Here is a 21,939-nt window from a genome sequence, read left to right as displayed (position 1 = left end):
ATGAACCTTGGGGTTCCATAAAATGCTGGGAAATTCTTGAGTAGCTGCAGAATTGGCGGCTCCTCCAGAAGAGCTCAGCTCTAAGTAAGTAAGTAAGTAAGTAAGTAAGTAAGTAAGTAAGGATCAAATCGTAGGTTCTAGAGAACCGTTCAGAAGTGATTCTGTGACACCAGACAAGAGGATCAGCAAACACTGAATTTAGCTTTAAATGACCATCAACACAAGTTCAGTACTAACTAATATTTATTAAACCACACTGCATGTTTCGAGCTGAGGCGGTACCTCATCGGAAACTCTGAAATGTCGCTATTTCTCTACCTTACTGGAACATGATTCAAGTTGTTTTTCCCTATAACTTTACACTGTTTTCAGATGTTAAAATACTTCCGCATATGGAATACGAATTCTAGGAGAAGTGGCACGCTGCACGATGCAACACTTCTCTGCAAATAATTAAGCCGAAAAGTAAAAGGTAAACTGTACATAAAATATGATGCGCGCGTGTCACTGTCACAGTGCTTAATTACTTAAGCACTTCGCCACGAAGACATGCGAGGGACTGCAAGTATAGCTCCACCATTCTTAACCCCGGTACTAGATGAAGGTGAGTGGTTAGCTTCACGCGCCAGCCACTTTATTCCCGAGGAAAGAACCCCCGGCACCTTTTGGATAGCAGACTGGGTGAACCCCAGAACCAGTCTGAACACTGTACAGAAGATAAATTTCTTACCCCTGCCAGGAATGGAACCCGGGCCGCCCAGCCCGTAGCTCCTATGCGCGTGTGTGCACGCTGCGATTATTCTAATGAGCATGGCTGTACAATAACATATTTACGTAGCAATGCTATAAACAGTCACTCGATTAAAATAGTGATATAATAAAACAGTAAAATTATGTCAAGTTGTTGCAGCAATAGCAGACTCTTATGAAATGTCAGACCTTCATCTCCATGCCCACCTTACGCCTTCACAGCTTGTTGTTGAGACAGCAGACCATTATTTACCTTGACCTAACACCTGACACCTTTTCCTAGATCTTTCTGCATCACCGCTACCACCGGGTCACCTCCATTGTCTCTCTAGCGTTCCATCCACGCACTGCTTCCATCTGCACTCTCGTATGTGACGCCGCGCAGTTCTACACTGAAGATGGAGGCAGCAGATTCTTCCGAAACCTTGGTACCATTTTACTAGACAATATCCCATCATATGGTAAATCTTCATATTCAATGCTAAGAGGACCCCACATCTGATCCACGGCGTTCTTTGTTTCGCGCATGCGCCTACGCCTCGTGTAATATTCGAGCTATATATTTAGCGGCGAAATCTCTGTATCCCCCAACAAGGAAACCGCCCAATTGCATTTCGAGTATGAGACTGAGGCTGGGATCACGTATCGGAGAAATTGTGAAAGCAGAGACAGAATGAAAATATAAAGAGAAAAGTCCACTTCGAGGGGACAGACGTAGATCGGTTAAAAAAAAATCTATCCCTCTAACAGGCCGTGGAAGCTCACAGGCTTGTGAGACGTCGAGGCTCCCACATTTTCTCTACACAGTCGGCTCACAGATGGCGGTGAGGTTGTCAGCCTTACGCGCCGTCCCCCCAGGAAGATTCCTGGTACTCATTTCTGTTAGAGGTTGAGTCGACCCCAGGGCCACAGTGCGGGTGGAAGGATTAGGTTAACTGAAAAATCCAATGACCTCATCGACAATCGAACCCGCGACCTTCTGACTTGTAGCATAATGGCCTCAGCCAAATACGCTATCGCGTGTGACGTAGATGGGAGGACATTACAATAATATTAGGAAAATGGATAACTAAGATACAATATTATTTACATAATAATATATTCATCTTCACTCTCGCATGGAGATGTCAACGCGATAATTTCTAACAGAAGACGTATGGGAGAGTGGAGGCACAGCTCCACAATTACTGATACTGGCACTAGATGGAAGTGAGTGTACCCTCTGGGCAAGAGGCTGGGTGGGTTCCAGAGAAGGTTTTAACGCTGTGGAAAAGCGCAATCTCTTTGCCCTGCCGAGAATCGAACCTCGGGCCGCAACCTAGTCTTTACATAAACTGAGCTATCCGGGTGGCCTGCCTCGAAAGCGAGGAATTTGAACTGTGGGCATTTCTTTCTCCCATTCATGGGTCGGCGGTAAGTTTAATGACAGCTTTAATAGGAAGGGGGGGGAGGTACGGACCACGGAAGGAGACACAAGGTCCTCAATAGTGTTCAGCGGGTTACACACCGCTACATGACCCTCGCCTACAATTAAAAATCGTCGTTATATAAACATACTGTGGCTTATGGACCCGTTCCTAAGCAGTCACTGTAAACAGCGACCGTTTCTGGGCAACAGCTCGGTAAACACGTTACCGTTATTAGGCACCATATTCTGAAAAATTAAATTGAACTACAACAATGGATAAGCTGTTTTCTATATGATCAGTGCCGATATAAGTAAGGGATGATGTTCAGCCAGTTCTGCACGGAATGCTGTGAAGAGAGGACCTGAGTGCGTGAAGCTGAAGAATCTCTATTGTTAGAAGCAGTTGTCAAGGAACGGCTGGTGAAGACAAGCAGACTACGGAACTTTCCCGGGTGCTGTAATCATCTGGGAAGGGTTTTCCCCCGGATAACTTAATAGGTACATACTTGTATTTTTCTGTCGTTATCTAACCGGAACAAATACTGCAGGCTGTTTAAGAACAGCTGGATCACACGACTGATATGGGGTGGATGCGGTACTCACGGCTCCGACGCTGATGACAGTGGCGGATGTACTTCTGATATAGGCTTTCGTCTGAAGTTGGAAGTGGCGTGTTTCCGCAACAGCCTCTGCCACAGGGCCACGGCTCGCTTCTTCTTGTGACGAACTCCCTCTTCCAGCCCGTTCCTGTACTGATGGCGGAATGATTCCCACGAAATCGTCCGTTCCTGGTTGCATTCTGACGTCGCTTCCTCACTCCAGGACTCAGCACCGATCGTTTCTTCAGTTTTGGGCACCGCAACGCCCTGCCGACATCCTCTCACCTGCTCCACTTCCGGTGTCACTATCTGCTTCTCGAGTGCACTCTCTCGGCGCCGAAAACAAACATGCTTTCTTTCTAGTGAGAAATTCTGGAAAACTCGTTTGCCAAATTCGCATTGTCGAAAGCCAGTTCCTTGAATTATCTTCTTTTGTAATTCGCATTCTGGACAACCCACAGTATATTCCTGCCACTTGAGCATTTTCGTTCCTTCTGGCGTGCCCATCTGGAAAACTCGTTTTTCCAGCTCGCGCTGTTGGCAATCAATTCCTTCACCTACTTCCGATGATTCTGTTTGCTGTTGTAGTTCGCATTCCTGACATCCCATAGCAACTTCACGCTTAACACACATTTCGTTTCTGTTTGGCGCGCCCGTTCGGAAATTTCGTTCTTCTAACTCACACTGCTGCCAAACAGGTGCATTCACTTGGTCCTTACTTTCAGACAGGCCATTCACTGGGGCCCATAATCTCGGAATTCGTGAATGGCATATCGATGCTTTTGCCTGACACACTGGCAACCTCTGAGCAGAAACCGGTGCTGAAGTAAGACGCATGCGTTGATCCCAGTCATATCCCAGTAACATCTGCTGCTCACTGTCACGTGGAGAATGGATGTTCTGGTGAAAACTCTGATTCTTCTGTTCATCATTAAAATGGCGATCAGAAGATACAATCTGAGACTGCAAACTGTTGTTAAGAAGATATGCATTGTGATAATATGAGTGAATATCACACAGTAAGTTACACTGTGACTGACATTTCTGGCAAAACGTGGCGACCTCCTTTGGTATTTGAAAAGAGTTCTGATTTCCGACTTTCGAAAGCTCTTGTTCCAACAGACAACGATAACAAACTGACATAACATCTTGACAAGGCGTTTGTGGCTGGGTCAAGATATGCTTCACGCCCTCATCGCTATCAGGAACTTGTACCACCTCTTGGGACAGCAGTTCAAATCCGCTTCGCTCACAATCAGTAAACATCTGCTGATGCTGGTTTCTGATATGTATATTCCCTGCATTTTCCTGAGCTGAAGGCAAATTACCAATATTTGTTTCGTTACTCTGACTTAGGCAAGAACAGTAATGTCCTACTAACTCAACGGGAAAGCTTTGTTGGGATCCACTCACGCAAGATATCCCAGACACTTGACGGAAAGACTGGCAAGCTCTTTCTGATGTGCATCCACTGGGTTCTCTCTCGATGGTTTGCCACTGAGAACAAAACTTCGATAGCTCCTCCTGAGAACTACACATATCATCGATAAAAGATTCTGATGAGTTGTCGCTAATCGTCCAAGGAAGACGATTCGGTTGATTCTGACAGTCAGTGACACAACATAAAGATTGGACCCCACAATTCTGATTGATTCCCAGCACCTGACATACTCCACACAGATTACAATTCATATCGGCCACAGTTCCTCTCTGCACTTGCTGACACTGTAAATTTGAAGCGATACCGCCCTTCTCTGAAGACATGTGTCGAGTTTGTTCACACTCCTGACAATGTAAAACAGCCACGACTTCTTCTGTTCGACTCACTTGTTGTTTCAACTGCTGTAACATATGCTGTAGATTTAGGGTTTCGGTTACGTGGCCCATTTTCCGTCTACGTTGTTGCGGACCACATTTTGACACTCGTGCCACTTTATGTGTATCTTCACACGTTTCAGGTCGCCAACCTTCGTCGTGGTTGAATATTCCGAATTTCTGTACCGGGTCCTGTTTTCCGTTGCACTCTGAATCTAACACAATCTCGTGAGCTTTCACAGCAACATTTTTCAGCACTGTGGTATTTACTATTTCTGTCTCGTTATCCAGACTGCTCTGCTGCACATCTCTTTCCGTATTTTCCAAGTGAATGTTTTGCAGTTCTCCGGGCCACAGCACTGCATCTTCATCACTATACTCTTGCACTTTGGACAACCGCGCCAAACTATCTCTCGCTGTGGCTCCATCACAGTCAGAAAGCGAATACTTATCAGCACATTTCTGTTCTTGTATTAAATTCGTGAAATTATCACTAAATTTCGGGATGTCATCAGCAGCAGGCGACTGAATAGACATGCCCTCATCTTGAATTACCAGCCTCTGTGATGCCACCAAATCAAGAAACTGCGTCACAGCATCCCAGTGGGCTTCAGTGAGGGCACCCGACAGCCTGATGGAATCCAGCCGCAGAGGCAGAAGTTGTCCGTCTCGCTGACACCAAACCAGAGCCCCGGACACAACCATCGTGGCACGTGGGGTCGCGTAACTGTGGACCCATCAACAAGATCCAGTCCTGCCCTACTTTCAAGCCCTGGCGCCTTCTAAGTTCTGAGAATACGGATCAGTACCACAGGGTCGCCACATGCAACTCAAGCGGCTTTACCGGACAGGCAGAAAACAATGTGCTCCGGTACTTGCTGCGGACTGCTGAGACCAAAGTCACCAAACCAGCTACGTCAGCTCACTGGTTGATTTCCAGCTGTACAAATCAACTACATGTCCTCTTTCTTAGTGTCCCTTGCTTTCTGCTGTGGAAGTTTGGGCTGGCCCCTACATTTACTGGCGACGCACGTGAAGCATTTTAAAAAATCAACACAGTCAGTTTACTGATGTGAATAAAACCACACACCAATGTTCACAACGTTCATAAACAGGCAACGGTGTATTTCAGTTCAGTTCATTGTCAATCATCTAATCACTTCGATACACTTTCCCTGACATTCCGCCAACTGTCCCTGACAGCTGAGTTCTTAAATATATACTTCCACAGCACTATAAGTATTCTAGAGATCATATTATCAGACAAATGCCGGTACTGAAATAAACACCGTGATCTGTTCACTGCACCCAGACATGTAACGTGGTTGGGAACTAGCAAGTATGAAAAACAAACAGCACAGTCAAATCATGCAACACCTTATAGTCCAGTATGAAAAATTCATACACACGCCTTACAGACATTTAGTCTCAGTTCACCAACCTGGTACCAATTACACGAACTAAAATAATATACAGTGTTTCTTCCGGTACAAATTCTACAACCAGAGCCACATCACACGCGCCTAATAACAGCATGTATGAGGTTTTCTGTTACGAAATTAACCTGGAAGCAAGGCGAGTACAGAATTTCCCTTGAAATATTGTACTAGAAACTGAAATGCGTGTTTCTGTAACCAGGTCTGCTTTTAAAATGTGTGACCTGTACATGATACCGGCGATTTTCATGAGATAATTAGTACTTTCTCGGGGTCACCTATCCCATTCCCCCCCTCACTTCCTCAGCGAAGGCAACATGAGCACTTCCCCAGACAGAAAAGGAAAACAGAACACTAAGTTCATATACATAATAATAACAATAAAAAAAAACAGTGCATGACCCCGAATCTAATTATGGTCATGAACACGCGACATCCCACAAACCACATCAGAGAACTATTTTGATCAGGTATGGAAGGTCAGTAGCAACATATTTTCCTTGTCCGCGGATATACAGGGTGTTTCCCTGACACACAGGAGCACGGGAAGGTCGCCATATTCAGAGACGGGATTAAGATACACGACACTTTGCTCTTAAGAAGGCCACTAGCAATACAAGATCTTTACGCTGATACATATTTCAGACATTTTTATTCGTTTTGTTTTGGCTAAATGTCATGATGTTTCGCGGACTGTTTCCGCTTCAGTCATCAGAAAATACTGCTTCTATTCTGGGTATATCATCTGTCAATAGTCCGGCGTCCGAACCTTTGCGTTTCTTATCCACAAGGTGTACAAAATTTGCGTGAGTTCAGTAACACACCTTGAACACGAAGTGACAAGATTCTTGCAGGTGGTAACAACATTCAGAAACACTCGTGAATTGCACTACAATTTATATAGTTTTATTTGATATGAAGATCCACTTTTGTGTAAGTCAGCCAGCTACAAAGTAATAAGTAAATATGAAATACAAAATCAAGTTGTGTTGATGGTCCCAAATGAAGAAAAATATATAAGATTTGAGGCTTTCACGGCGGTGACTATGAAGAAAGCAGTCTTCTGGGATTTGGCACCGTGTATATGTGGTGTTAACCGACGTTTCGAAGGAACGTATCGCCTCCATCTTCAGGGTAGAAGAAAAATATAAGAAATCCGCAAGCGAAGAGACCGTGAGCACCGGTAAAAGCAGACCAGTCTTCGCTTGCGGATTTCTTATATTTTTCTTCTACTCTGAAGATGGAGGCGATACGTTCCTCCGAAACGTCGGTTAACACCACATATACACGGTGCCAAATCCCAGAAGACTGCTTTCTTCAAGAAAAATATAGTTTTTGTGACAGTCTCTCTTTTATGGGCATTTACAGTAACCACACACGTGCTACACGACCTTCTCACTGCAGCCTTCTTCATTTTATGATTCTCTCAAAACCTGGAGAAGAGTAAAAACATATACGGTATTCATTACGTAATTCTCCCCATATTCCTGGCACTTCACCCAATTCAGATGGCACCACTCCACTCAACATACCGTTTCCATACACTCAACAATTGTGCGAATTATAACCATTTATTTTACCTTTACGTTTTCTTGTACCTTTATGGATTAGGCCCTCTGGCCTGTTCCCATCCAGAATTAATTCTGAAATTATGAATCTTACACGCAGTTTGTAGGACTTCTTGGACGGGGGAACGGCCCGTCGCACGGCCGCTACCTACAGAAAAACGCAAACACAGAATAAACGCGGACAGACAACCATGTCCCGAGTGGAATTCGAACCTACGACCCCAGTGTTTGAAGGGGCGAAGATATTTGTGCCTTAGACTGCGGGGCCATTACGATAGGCTTAATTTTATTTCTAAGCCAGAGAAGAACGCCTTGACAGACGTCAGGGGCGCGGATCTGTCTACGTAACTTCTAGATCAGTTCATAATCACTGGTAACCTTAGTCCAGCTCGCTCACCCAATCCGTTCCACTCCTGGACACATCCGAAATGTGGCATGAGCCCTTCTTCCATCCAGTCGATGCACTTCGGTTGGTGTGCGTTCCGGAAGGGATATCCACAATCGGTATAACGGTCCTAAGTAACATTACCATAAATGGACCCGAGAAACAGACAAACGAAGCCTGCAATGGCATTCCGCCGGCAGAACCAACAAGTAAATCGGTAACGCATATTAAGCGAGGGGACGAACCGCGACGCTATCAAAGGAGACAACATAAACATTCGCACAGAATAACAATTCCGGGCGTCCGTTCTGCCACTGCCTTTATTTACGTCATCCACCGCTGGGCGCCATTTTGTACGCTGTTATAACAGCACAAAAGAGGCAAAACGGACGTTCAGACGTTCCCAATGCCGGTAGGACTCCTTGGACGTGGTATCAGCCCGTCGCAAGGCCGCTACGTAACACAAACACAGAACATATGCAAACATCCATACACTGAGTGGATTCGAACCCACGATCCCTGTGTTCATGCAGGCGAAGACATATCATGCCTCAGACCGCGCGGCCACTGTGATCGGCATAGCGGACGATAAAAAGAAAACGGTAATTCCGAGAAGCATTTTGCTTCGACAGCCTCATACCCTAACTAGCCACTCAATTTTATGGCATGAGTAAACATAATTGTAGGCTAATTATACATTCTTTTGTTTCTAAATCTAAAGACAACTTACGTCTTCTGTTACTTTCGCTGCATGCCACCGCAGCAGAACATTCCAGTCGCGGGGAGTCAATTACACTGTTCGGTTTCACTAAACAAAAGTCCTGCGCTGTATGGAAATGCGGCAGGTCTCGGGTTCCACGTTGTCAGCTTTTCAGTTTAAGTGACTACAGTAATACAGGTCGTTATTATGTGTTCCTTAAATCCATGAAACCTTGCGAAAACAATCCTGCCATTGGCAACTCCACATTACACTTAGTCCGTGACAAGCATAGTTCACACTGAGCCGACGTTTGCACGTGTTTATTTCGGGGTTTGTTTTACGATGCTCTCAGTAGCTAGACTATACAGCTTCGGACAGTGGGATGACAGGCGAACGATGAATTGGAATGAACCGGTTGTGGCCTAATCTTAGGTACTATCCCAGTATACTCCTGAATGGACACTTCACTCGTGTCCTGTATTGCTGTACCAACTCCCCGTGTGCCCCTGGGTCTGCCGCAAGAAGCACAGACACACTGGGGCATAGTAAGCGCCTCCACGGCGTACAGCACTTCTTGAGAAGCTAACAGTTAGCGAGATACTCGAGAAATTCTCCGCTTTTTACGGAGCACAAAGCTTCATTACGTGCTCACAGCAGCCCTCCACGGAATCGCGTCTCGAGTTCATACCCCGACGCGATCCTTAGTTAAAACACATCTCACCGCACGTAACAGTTAAGCCGTAACGCTGCTGATTCGTAATCGGAAGGTGCTCGGTTCCAATCTCGGCCGGGACAACGGCTATCCTTCAGTGTTTTCGTGACTTTCTTCAGCCCCTCCAGGCATAAGCTGCGACAGTATCTCGATTACGCCACGACGACTTCCTTTTAAATCCAATCCAATTCACTGTTTATCAGTCAGCCCAACCATTCGACGTTATACAGCCTAGCTACTGACAGCGTCCTAAAATAAAAAGGTGAAGTTATCCCTGTAACAGGCCGTGGAGACCCACAGGGTTGTGAGACGTCGAGGCTCACCACTCTACACAGTCGGCGGCGAGTTGTTAGCCTTACGCGCCGGCCGCCGTTTACCCCTCAGGAATATTCCAGGTAGTCATTTCTGTTAGAGGCTGAATCGACCCCAGGGCCATAGTGCGGCTGGAAGGGTTAGGTAATTAAAAAAAAAATCCACCTCGTCGGGACTCGAACCCGCGACCTTCCGGCTTGTAGCACAGTGCCTCAACCAACTACGCTACCGCGTGCCCCGTGTCATAAAGCAGCCCACAAAAAAATAAATTCTACTACCATCCCCCGCATCTACACATCTCTCAAGCGGCCTTTTCCTCCACCGGTTATCCCGACCAAAACTGCGTACGCAATTCTCATGCTCCCCACGCGTGCTACATGCTCCGCCCAACGTATTCCTCATTATTTAGTCACTCTGACAATATCAGTTTCCCGTTTCGACAACATACCGCATTCTGCTCTAAAGGATACGGAAGCTGTAGGCAGATCATGAACACCTACAGAGTAGTGAGGTAAGGCTCCACGCATTCTTGACATCGGCACTTTATCGATGTTCAATGGTCAGTTTCACGACCTGGCCCTTCATATCCGGGGAAAAAGCCTCTGGTACCGATGCGACATGATGCTGGGTAGAAACAAGGGCTGGTGTGCGGAGAAAAACTTCTGTACCTTCTGTAGATCGAACCTAGTCACTATATTTACTGAGCTACTAGCACCGGCAGCTACCAGTGAGGAAGGGTATGCCAGACATCTGATCCCCCCCCCCCACTTTCCAGATGTTTGGAAAAGAACAGAACTGAGAGGAGGAGGAAATATAACCAATATTAATACAAAATCAAGTGTCTTCATTAATTATTCTTCTACCCTGAATACTCTACAGCAGTAGGTCCCAACCTTTGTGAGACCGCGGTCCGGTAATTTCTGAGGGGCCCCGGGCCTGCGGTTGAGAAACACTACTCTAAAGCGATCGTGAACATCGTGAAAGTAGCCTTAAACAGCTTAAACTCTCTGGCCGTTCTTCCTCAGAAAGAATCTGAATGCTGGATTTGAGGTTCACATGCCAGTGGTTATGAAGAGTGCTGCAGTCCGCTGAAAGTCAGCCGACGTTTCAGGAGAAAAGGGTTCTGCTTGCCACCTGCTTTCACGCTGGCTTCTTGCTTGGCTTATTCTTCGACCCTAACACGCACGTGCCCTTTTATAACTTTATGTGTTTGGATTTGCACTGTGTGTACCTTGTTTATTGTATGTAATCTGTTTTGTATTGTTCCCTTTATGTATAGTCCTTCCTTGTCTGTATCAGTGTAAGATCTACTGTCGCCGGGTGAACACCCAATTGCAGNAATAATAATAATAATAATAATAACAACAATAATAATAATAATAATAAAAACTGGAGGCGACGTGTTCCCCCAACATCCTTCCTGCCCTTTCAACGGTAGCGTACAAACTGTTGCAATACCCGGAAAGTTAATGCAATTTCGCGGATCCATTCGCCAGACAACACGCTGTATCAAGGTCTGCTCAAGCGAATTCAAATCGTGAACAATCAGTGATAATTACCGACTTACCTCGGGCCAGGCCGATGCTGCCTTGCACAATATCGCTAAGGTCATGTTCGATGTGGACAAAATCCACAAGTAGGAGGAACAATTACACGCAAGGGGGTCAGGGACACCTGGACATAAGCCACACAAGCACCACGCCTACTCGAGGGGGCTGCGGTCACATGACATTCTCTCACATTACCCGTCCCTTTCGGTGCCATATCGGACAGTCCGCTTGTGCCGTCCGCTACTCGATGCATTTCGATTAAATCTGGTATCGTGGTGGTGGATCCCGGGGGGTGGGTTTGTGGGTACGACGCTCTTAGTAGCTGAACTGCACAGCGTCGACATTTTATGACAACTGATGATCTGGAAAGGATAATGCTATCTTGGTGTCTGTCTGGAGTGACTGAGGATAACGACTGGAACCCTCAAACGGGATAGTGTCACGGCGGAGATTCGAAACGGCAGCCTACCGAATAGAGGTCAAAAGACGTAGCGGGGAAAAGAGATATAGCTGCACAGATTCTTAACCTCGGCACTTAAGGGAGGTGAGTGGACAAGTTCATGCTCCTTGCTGCTTTAACTGCGAGGGGAAGGGCCCCTGGCACCCACAGGACAGGAGGCTGGGTGGACCCCAAAGGTATTCTGTACTCATACAGAAATCGAACGGCAACGTGTACCCTAGTCACTGCACTGACTGAGCTATCCCGGCTATTAGCTGACAGTGGATACCAGCTAGAGCCAGATTCACAAACTATTTCTCTTGAGAACTACTTTAATATTATCCTCCCATTCGGAAAGTCTCATAAGCTGCCTCTTTCCCCACCATTTTGAACAAAATGCTACACGTATTTTCCTCATTTCCTTCCATGCGTGTTGTTAGCTAACCATTACATTCCACCCCCCTTTACCTAATCACACAAAATATATAAATAAAAAATTAAGCTGCTGATTATACACTTTCCCTTATCTCTAGTAGGTTCAAACATGCACTTTCCTCCAATCTCTTCTCGCGCAGCGAGAGGCCAAGTTGCATGAGTAACTCCTTCTGGCGGGTCCTTCTCAAAGAGCCAATAGCCGCTTGGTTAGTCAGGAAAATCACCGCAAATTAGACAACCCGAACGCTCATTACCGTGTTCACAAAAGCCCGATAAGCCCAAACGGGTGTAAAACATTTCATAACAACCTACTTTTTAGCCTACTTTCCTTATTTTGGAAAAAAGAAAAGAACAGACCTACGAGATCGCCTTGGTGTGTGTCTGCTTGTATACCCCTAACGACTCTTGAATGCTTGAAGCAAACAAAAATCTCTTGTCCCTGCTGGAAACTGAAACCCAAGTCCCTGATCATCCAACCCACCTGCCGACTGATCCGTCCTATTACAGTAAGCACAGCAACAGGGATATGATAAGGCAATCTTATGGCATAACCTCAAGGAGGATACCTCTGTGGAGGGCTACGCAAGAACAGGAACATAATATTAAAATGGCTGCACAGAATTAGAGTGTAAACATTTGATTTATTCCATGGCTCAATTTAATGTCTAATGACAAGCTTCTGTGATGGGACTTTTGGTTCGAAAACAGCAGACTTCCTTGATTATCAACTGTTCTAGGGTACCCTGCACCATAGCATTTGATCACCTTAACATTACAAAACGAATCCCTTCTCTCTGAGTCCCATTGCCATACAACAAACACTCTGAACACATGCACCATCAGTAACAAAAATTCCCTCCAACGATAAACACAGCCTTGGCACCATGAGCACGAAGCAGCCACAAGAGCACTATGTCAAACAGGCACAACGAGAGAACACTGAGAACAGCTAAATTTGGAAAATTGTTTATATATTTCTATACACAGGGGCCTCTTCATTGACTGAACTAAACATTGCTACCTCCAATGAACTAATGCAGCTTCATAAACTATTTATTATAACAGCAGCAAAAACAACAGATTTAATGTCATTCGGTTCTTTCATCTAGTTGTGCGAGGCTGTACACGGTTTTAACATCTGGTCACTGTCTACAATTCCTTTTTTACATTTTTCTTTACTACCTATCTATCCATCCATCTAATTCTCCTCATTTTATTTTCCCATTTGCGCTTAACTCTATTTAAACAGTTGGATATTCTTTATCTATGTTCTGTTTGTGCAGTCTTTATATACCATTTCGCCCTTCGTGTTAACCAACTTCTTACCTACAAATTAGGTCCTCCACATTTTTGTCTCTGGACACTTCTGCAGCATGTGTTTAGCGTCCTCCTATCCTACATATAAAGAGCAGAAAATTGTCATTCCTCCTCTTCACCCTCCTAACTTCATCTATCATTTCCTCCATTTCTAGGGCACCATTCGCTGTACTGTTCCTTACCCCCTTTCTGACTCACTTCAAGAGAAAGAAATGAGTCATTTATAACTACACAAACTCAGAAAGTCTCATCAGAATTTCTCATAGCAGAACCCAAAGGTTCAACATCGCTAATACCAGAGCCTGCCACTGAACATATTACTGAGCCAGTTCCATCCACCTCCCATCCTCAAAACCCTATGGTCTACTTTTTTTTATTGCTAGTGGGGTGAGACTAAGTCCCATGTACTGCGGCCACTTCTGACCTATTGTACCAACCCCACATGATAGGTGAGGATGATTGTGGAGCAATTGGTGGAATGAAGATTGGCAGGGGAAACCGAAGTACTCGGAGAAAACCTGCCCCAGCTCCACGTTGTCCACCACAAATCCCACTTGACCAGACCCGGCATCGAACCCGGGCTGCCGCAGTGGGAAGCCAGTGACTAATCGCTTGAGCTATGGCGCGGCCTTATGGTCCACCTCACTAAATAACTCTCTGGTAGCAGAACCCAAAGGTTCAACACCGCTAGTACCAAAGCCTGTCATTGACACGATCCTGAGCCAGTTCCATCCACCTCCCATCCCCACAGCTCATTTCCCTAAGTTCCATCTTACTAATTACCTCAGTGGTTTCATCTTACATATACGAGTATAAAACAAACAGGTTGGTGACGCAGTAATGCTTTGGACTTGTGCTCAGAAGGTGCTCAGTTAAAATCTCGGCTGGGGCATCAGCTATTCTGAGGTATTTATGGTTTTTTCAGTCCTTCCAGGCAAATCCCAGGACAGTACCACAATGGGACCATAAGGACGTCCACTAAATCCTCTTTCGAATTCAACTATCCCCCAGTCATTCAACACTATAGTCTGCAATACTGAAAAGTGTTGTGAACTAACACACTATAAGGCACTTACATATACAGCAATTTAAAGCTGATTTCTTCATAGAAACTTCCAACTCTATAACGGGTTCTGGTAATGGTGCATTGTGTTTCAGGGTGATAGGTTTTGCGACTTTGTTCATTGCATAGTAGTCTGAACAGAAGATACTGTTTTGGAAATGGGATTTATTTCTTTCCAGATTAAAAGTGGGGAAAGGTTTTGATCTGGTGGTGTCCTGTGACTAAGATTAGCTCTTTCTAACAGACTTAACTGAACAGGTGCCGCCCCCAACCTTTTCAACTGAACACTGAAAGAGCTCCAGTACTGAATATGTTGCCTTCTGTTCAGAATACTGGACAATATACATAGTTCGTAAACAGAGCAATGATTAAAGCTTTCAGGTGAGACAGCAAACCAGCTGACAAAGTTTGTCTTCCAAGTGAGAAATGGGGCAAACTGGTGAGATTATGTAACAGCTAAGCAACATCATACTACCTGCCATATCAAACTAACTCCATGGTGCAGTCCTTCTTCAGAACTTGTGCAAGAAGTCCCTATATTTTATAGAACCCAAATGTTCATCACCTTGTTCACAAGAGTCTGAAATATATCCCTGTTCTTTGCCTACTGCATTAAATCCAAATGCAATGNCTTCTACCCTGAAGATGGGGGCGATACGTTCCTCCGAAACGTCGGTTAACACCACATATACACGGTGCCAAATCCCAGAAGACTGCTTTCTTCATAGTCACCGCCGTGAAAGCCTCAAATCTTACAGACGTATTTATCTTTCCATACAAATTCACAGGTTACTTATCTTATCCACACTTACTAAGATATCACTGGGTTGCTATCCTTCATCTAATCCCACCAACCCCTGGCTTTTATTGAATATATAAAACTGCACAAATTATATAACATGGGTGAGCATGTATGTTTCAATGTCTCTAATCTTAACATACTGAAACATTTCACTCTCTTAATATATTTAAACCTAATTCTATAACCAGAATTACAGCAACAAAAAAACAAATTTTACAACTAATCCCAGACACAAAGCATATGTATGTAGGTATATACACATGCGCATGTGCACGCACGCGCGCGCGCGCACACACACACACACACACACACACACATATATATATATATATAAACGCTAAACACAAACTTGTTGAATATTCCAAAACCAATTTGTGTACTAAAAAAATTTTGCCTCTTACAAACTATACTGTGAAAACTGTTAACACAGTAACCATATTACAAAATTTGGAATGGTTTTGTATATCAGCTGCACCTGATTTCAGTGAACAATATGCAAAGTTAAGACATGTCAAAACAGTTTACATTCAACCTAAGAGCCATAAATAAAACCAGAATTCAGTACCACATTACATAAAATTTATGTTTGGGCACCTAACAAAAACTGTATTACAGCCATTTATGGAGCGGAGATTATTTCACAGCTGTTTTTCGGGTATGTGTGTCAATATAGACAGAATCGTCATACAACAGAATTAATGTTTAGCTCACAAAATGAAAGCCTCTACTTACGGTTCTGCTTCAATGGATTTCAACTTTGCAACATAGTTTGATGGGATATATCCTTCTTGTTTTGTAGCCTTACTTCTTGCTAGCCACCAATCACCCTGAGTGTCATTCAAGATTTCCAAATGTTCTCCCTTTCTAAAACTTAAATCTTCATCTGTCCTTGCATCATAATCATATAATGCCACAAATATTTTTGCATTTGTACTACCAGAACTATCTGGTTCTGGAATGGGTGGCATAGGGCCATTCCTTCCTTGTTCTCTACTGCCACCAACACCTATAGGATCAGCTCCTCCAGTCATAGGAGGATTTACGGGACTTGGAACATTAGGATCTTTTATAAGAGAGGGCAGTTCTTTTTTCGGTGTGGCTCTTTGACGGCTGAAACAATTTCCCATTTTGACACTCCGATAACTGTTGAACTACGCTGAGTGCCGACCTCAGGGTCTTCAAAATGCAGTATCACAAATCATTAATTATTACCCTCACCGCCCTGTACTCACAATACACGACACACACACCATCACTAACAATGTATTTTGTAATGCCAAAACACCATTAAACGGTGATCACAATCACGAAACCTCTGGTGTAATACAAAAAGTACACCAGCACAAACCGAACATCATTCACCATCCGTTCACTCTTATCAAGGCCCACTATGCATTGCAACTTTCGCCATGAATGGAAATTTCTTTCATACTCTCTGGATGAGTAGTTGCTTGTATAACATCTACAATTCGTAACTCTACAGCTTGCTACTAATAGACATTTCTAAGCAAAATTAATGCAGTTAATATATATCACCATGTATCATAGTATATTATCAGCACATACGCGAATTTATAACACAAAAGCATTGTGTGGTGTGTACCAATTAAGACGTACAATATATATCTACAGCTTCATGAATCCATGACAAAACCATGTTAGTAGTTGCTACTGCCATCTGTCAATGTACTTAAACACTGCATAGAGGGCCAAGATTATCCCATCTATTACCTTTGTAATTTGAAGTAGTGATAGACCTCTACAATATCTTTTGATATCCTGGGTTATCCATACTTGTATCTCCTATTATAATCCACCGTAATCACGACCTTGTAAATAATAGTGTTGGTTGTGATCTTGGGTCTACAAAACTTCCGACAATGATGAATTACATACCTCCAAAACCAAAACACTTCACAAATCCAGAGTCTAAAAACCCAAAGGAAAAATTACTATCAACCATGAATCATCTAATGTACCTAAAATCACTGCTATTATTATTGTTTCATGCAATAGCTTAGCTACATGTTTTGGCCTTCTTGCTCAAAATCAGGGTACACTAATTCCGGTAAAACTGCTATTATATTGTAAATTATGGGCAATATGTTAGCAAGTTTTTGTATTGTACCTAGGTTTAAAGGCTTATGCAGCAAATTACTAAATTTTTATATGATTACAGAACTATTGAAAATTATTACAAAATTTACAATACACCATACCATATATCACTATTCTACTGTCCAGTTTCTAGTTAGGAATTCATTCAGAGGCTTATTTGTCAATGTATTACATTCCTCAAATTACATAAGCTGCTGTTAACATTCCATACAAACTGTGATACGTGCTGATTAATTCTATTATTTCACTGAAGTTGGACTTTCTGACCGTCACAGCAAGCCTATTTAGGAAGGTTTCATATCTTGTGTCTATTTAGGACTATTTAGGATTTGTCTTTTATATCTGTCTTTGTACGCACATCTTGTGTTTTAGATGTGTTTGGCATAGTCTCAAGCATCTTTGCCATGGCATATTCCATATACACATTCCTTCTGCCTTTGTTGGATATTACAACCTGCCTATCTGTCCTATAAATAAAACAGCAAATATGAAAAGTGTGTGGGAACATCCCACATTATCACGCATTTTCTGCAACGCACACTCTTCACATCACTTTTCACACTCACATGCGCTAACCAATCAAATTTCTCCAAACGTTCACATTTATACTGTGCTCGCTGTTAGCCCTGCATCTACATCATCAAGTGTGCTAGCCAATCAGCGCCCTGCAAATTCTTCCTCCTCAATTTCAAGTTTCGCTCCGCCCACTGAGCAGTGTATAAAAAGGAGCAGCCGCGAACCGGCAGCATCAATCTGACTTCAGTCTACGATCAAGCCACACTCAAGCAACATCAGCCAGCAGGCTTCGTCGCCAGCGCTCGGTCTTCGGAGGCATCACCAGGCTGCACCAGGCACGACTGCCTCAGCCCTCCGGCTCTCACACCCGATGCACTGGGGCACCTCGCCTGGACTCGCCGGTGGTCGTGTCCCTGTCCGACTCACTGGGCATCTGGCGTAGCCACTGCCTCATCACTCCTCCGACCGCGCTGCGCGACCATGCGACTTCAACTCACCTGCCGCACGGCGATCAAGCAACCTCCAGCAACGGCCACGCTGTGGCCAGTCAAATCACCGCAACTAACCTCTCTCCCTACCGGTGTGCGCCGCGCTACCTCACCGGTAAAGCATCTCAGCAACTATGGTCCTTTCCAGGACCAACAAACTGTTCCGAAGCAGTGGGTTGTCATGGGAGTAATGAGGAACAACAAAGGCAAAACCCCACAAGTGAAATATATATGGGATCTGGGGGTTCTCATGGTGATTACTATGAAGAGTATGATCTTCTTTGCAGTAACACCTTGTAACTTGGAGGCAGTCCAACATTTCGCAGACATATATTGCCTCCATCCTCAGGATCAAAGATTAAGCCTGGTTTTTTACCTGCTTCTGCTGGTTTCTTGCTTGGGATAATCTTAAACCCCAAAAATGGAAGTGACATGTTCCTCTAATACTTCAGCCTCTCAGCACTACATGATACTACAACCCACAGAACCATACTCTTCAACGGAATATGTAAGTTACAATGCCTTGGAATCCTGATTACTGTATACTCAACAGCAGTTTCACTAAAATGAATGTATACAGCATGGTAATCACCAACTAGGCTGAAATAAACAGCTAAGTTATTGTATATATTAACTATTTTACACAAGGTTGCATTGATGGTGCATATACGTGTACTAAAGAAAGTATAACATGATATACCAACTACAAATTAACAACATTAGTACAATTTGGGTTCAATATTGAACACCTTTGGTGAAAATTCCAGAATTTTTTTGCCTCTCTGTTCCTACTTACTATGACCTGGAAAACTTCTGTGCTCAGTGCTGCACATCTTTTGTTTTCTCAAGCCAATTACTGACTACTTTTACATAGTTCCTATAATTATCAAAACATGGCAGCACCATACAGGACCATGAATTATGGTTTTCTAGATACAGTAATATGCAAGTCATATGTAAGGGTACAAAAATTGCATTTTAGCTACCAATAAAGGCATTAATTAGCGTCAATATCTTCATAACTGAGACAATGAAGAGACCCTTGCACCATTCAGTGAGATGTAATCTTGTTGGTAGTCTCAAGCATTTCACTTCCTGTACAAAAGAATGAAAGACGAACAGTAACTTCAACAGAGCAACTGATACAACTGATTCATTGAAACTTATTTTTATATTTCCTTATTTTTGGTACCGGTAAAGGGGCAGGAGCAGAGGGGAGGGGGAACAGCTTCATACTTATAACAAAACATGAGAAATGCAAAACAGCAGAAGAGGAAACCAACTTTCAGAGTCCCAAAATGTTTATTTTTGCAGGCGTCCATTAGCTTGTTGATGACATGTCACTGTTGGGGGGAGGTGGATGATGAAGTATCCATGGGCGATGGTGCTGCTGTTTCCTCTATGGCTGTAGGCTTGGTATTTTCATTCTCTGCCACCTCAAGGATTCGTGGTCCATACAGAAGTACGTAAGCACAATGCCAATCACCTGTTGCGACCAAGAGGGAAGTAAAATATCTTTGCAGATTACTGGCTTTTTTTGTTACGTGACAGCATGCAGTCTGGTAAAGAGTAACTAACATTTTCCAGCAACCTGTCTAAGAAATTACCTGATATCACATTTAGAATAAAGAAATCTCAGTTTTCTAAGGTTCTTTTTATTATTCCATATCATCAAGTTTTATTTAAAGAGCCTCCTGACAAAAAAATACACATAAGCTGAAACAAGACACTTACCGCCTCCTGATAATTTTAGGACTTCCTCGCATGTAACTGGAGAAACCTGATCATCATCACACTTGAGCCAGATGTCCCCTTTCTGACGAACCCATGCAACATAGTGTCCGCTGGAACTAGAACGCCCACGATGGGTCAGCACTGCCTGTAGCGTGTAGTACCCAGAGTTGTTTGAGCCCAAGTCTGCAACATGTCAAGACAATGTAAGATTTGAGGTTTTCACAGCGGTGACTATGAAGAAAGCAGTCTTCTGGGATGTGGCACCGTGTAGATGTGGCGTTAACCGACGTTTCGCCTCCATCTTGAGGGTAGAATGAACAATAAGAAATCCGCAAGCAAAAGACCGTGAGAACTGGTACAAGCAGACACCGGTTCTCACGGTCTCTTCCCTTGCGGATTTCTTATTGTTCCTTCTACCCTGAAGATGGAGGTGATACGTTCCTCCAAAACGCTGGTTAACACCACATCTACACGGTGCCACATCCCAGAAGACTGCTTTCTTCATGTCAAGACAAGTTCTCACTTAGCTGCCATACCATGTACAAAAATTCTGTTACCACTTGTTACAAATTTAAATGTATAACTGGTGCAGAACAAGATGACACTTGGCTGCTCATATTTTGTTGCAGCTGGAGGGGCGGTACTTATGCTTGTGTCAGCCCTACCCGTCCAAGTATAATAAAGATTAACAGAGTCAGACAGTGAAGTACACCACCTGAACTCTTACCATACTGTATTGGTATAAACCATACCGTCTTCAAACGAGAATGGCTCATGCCTCACTTTCGCTCTACTGGTATCATCTCTGTTGTTCCTGACTTCCTTCTCCTGTTTCTGGGCTTCTTCAACACGTCTGTCTTCGTATTCCTGTAAAACAATTTGATTTCGCAGTACAGTGCTTACTGAATACAGGGGCTACTAAGTAATAAGGATAATAATAATAATAATAATAATAATAATAAGTAATAAGCATGTAATCTGGTACAAGGTTACCAACATTTGAAAGGAACATGCTGCTGCCATCTGCTGATAACGTACCTTGAAACGTGCCCGCATTGGTGTCAATTTCTGCTGTAACTTAGAAGAACAAAGTTCAAATGCATCAAATTCTAATGGAAATTTCACATCTTTTAAAATTTTAGCATTGATTGATTCCTTCTCTTTGTAGTAGAATCTCACAAACTGGACAGTTAGATACGCTGGCAGCCTGCTGATCTTCGACTGAAACACAACACGAACAGTACAAGATTATAATCCAGCTGATGCTAAAAGGTGTAACTTAAGGTTAGAAAGATGGGTTCCAATTTGAAGTGTTCACACTTTCCATCACAAAATTATCACAGATAATAACATATTGTTGTGAAACAATGTGAACATAACAATGTACAAGGCCAAGGAACATTCTCCTTTCTTAGTTTTCATGTTCAACACTTCCATATTTATGTGGGTCATTTAGTAATGGAAGCTTCCCATCTGCACTGTACTCCCAACTACAAGAGAGTAAGACTGTACACCTTCACATACACCTACTTCTGTTCCTAATACAATAATTTAAAATATTATTAAAATTACAATTAAACTCCTACTTGACCAGCCTCAGGCAACTGTTGAAACTGCTACACTCCATCAGTTCTTAAGTTAAAATATTCAAATGTTACTGCATTTTTGTCATTCAAGTTAAAATATATTTGCTTGGGAACATCACTCTTTACATTTCCTTGCACTACCTTCTTCTTGTGGCATCCGTGTTTTCTGTGTTGTTTTGTCTACCCCTATGAATATTGGTATGGTG

At 43.5% G+C, this 21,939-nt stretch overlaps 2 protein-coding genes across 3 annotated transcripts in view; both read right to left on the bottom strand.

Annotated features, from left to right (window-relative positions):
- Positions 1-16,903, bottom strand: part of LOC111868025 (tyrosine-protein kinase Src42A) — a 51,607-nt gene extending 34,704 nt beyond the window's left edge. The window contains exon 1 of the mRNA XM_023858367.2: positions 16,024-16,903. Within this exon, the coding sequence (XP_023714135.1) occupies positions 16,024-16,418 (395 nt within the window). The 5' untranslated portion in view covers positions 16,419-16,903. The remainder of the gene's footprint in view (positions 1-16,023) is intronic.
- A 2,662-nt stretch (positions 16,904-19,565) lies between these two features.
- Positions 19,566-21,939, bottom strand: part of LOC111868019 (ubiquitin carboxyl-terminal hydrolase 14) — a 34,511-nt gene continuing 32,137 nt past the window's right edge. For both annotated transcript variants that reach the window (XM_023858357.2, XM_023858358.2), the window contains exons 9-12: positions 21,186-21,368; positions 20,900-21,014; positions 20,148-20,330; positions 19,566-19,899 (exon numbers count right to left, since the gene is read on the bottom strand). In XM_023858357.2, coding sequence (XP_023714125.1) covers positions 19,754-19,899; positions 20,148-20,330; positions 20,900-21,014; positions 21,186-21,368 — 627 coding nt within the window. In that variant the 3' untranslated portion in view covers positions 19,566-19,753. The remainder of the gene's footprint in view (positions 19,900-20,147; positions 20,331-20,899; positions 21,015-21,185; positions 21,369-21,939) is intronic.

The sequence above is a fragment of the Cryptotermes secundus genome, unplaced genomic scaffold (genome assembly GCF_002891405.2).
Source record: "Cryptotermes secundus unplaced genomic scaffold, Csec_1.0 scaffold619, whole genome shotgun sequence".
NCBI lineage: Eukaryota > Metazoa > Arthropoda > Insecta > Blattodea > Kalotermitidae > Cryptotermes > Cryptotermes secundus.
The sequence above is the reverse complement of the archived record's forward strand: the minus strand, read 5'-3'. Positions and strand labels throughout refer to the sequence as shown.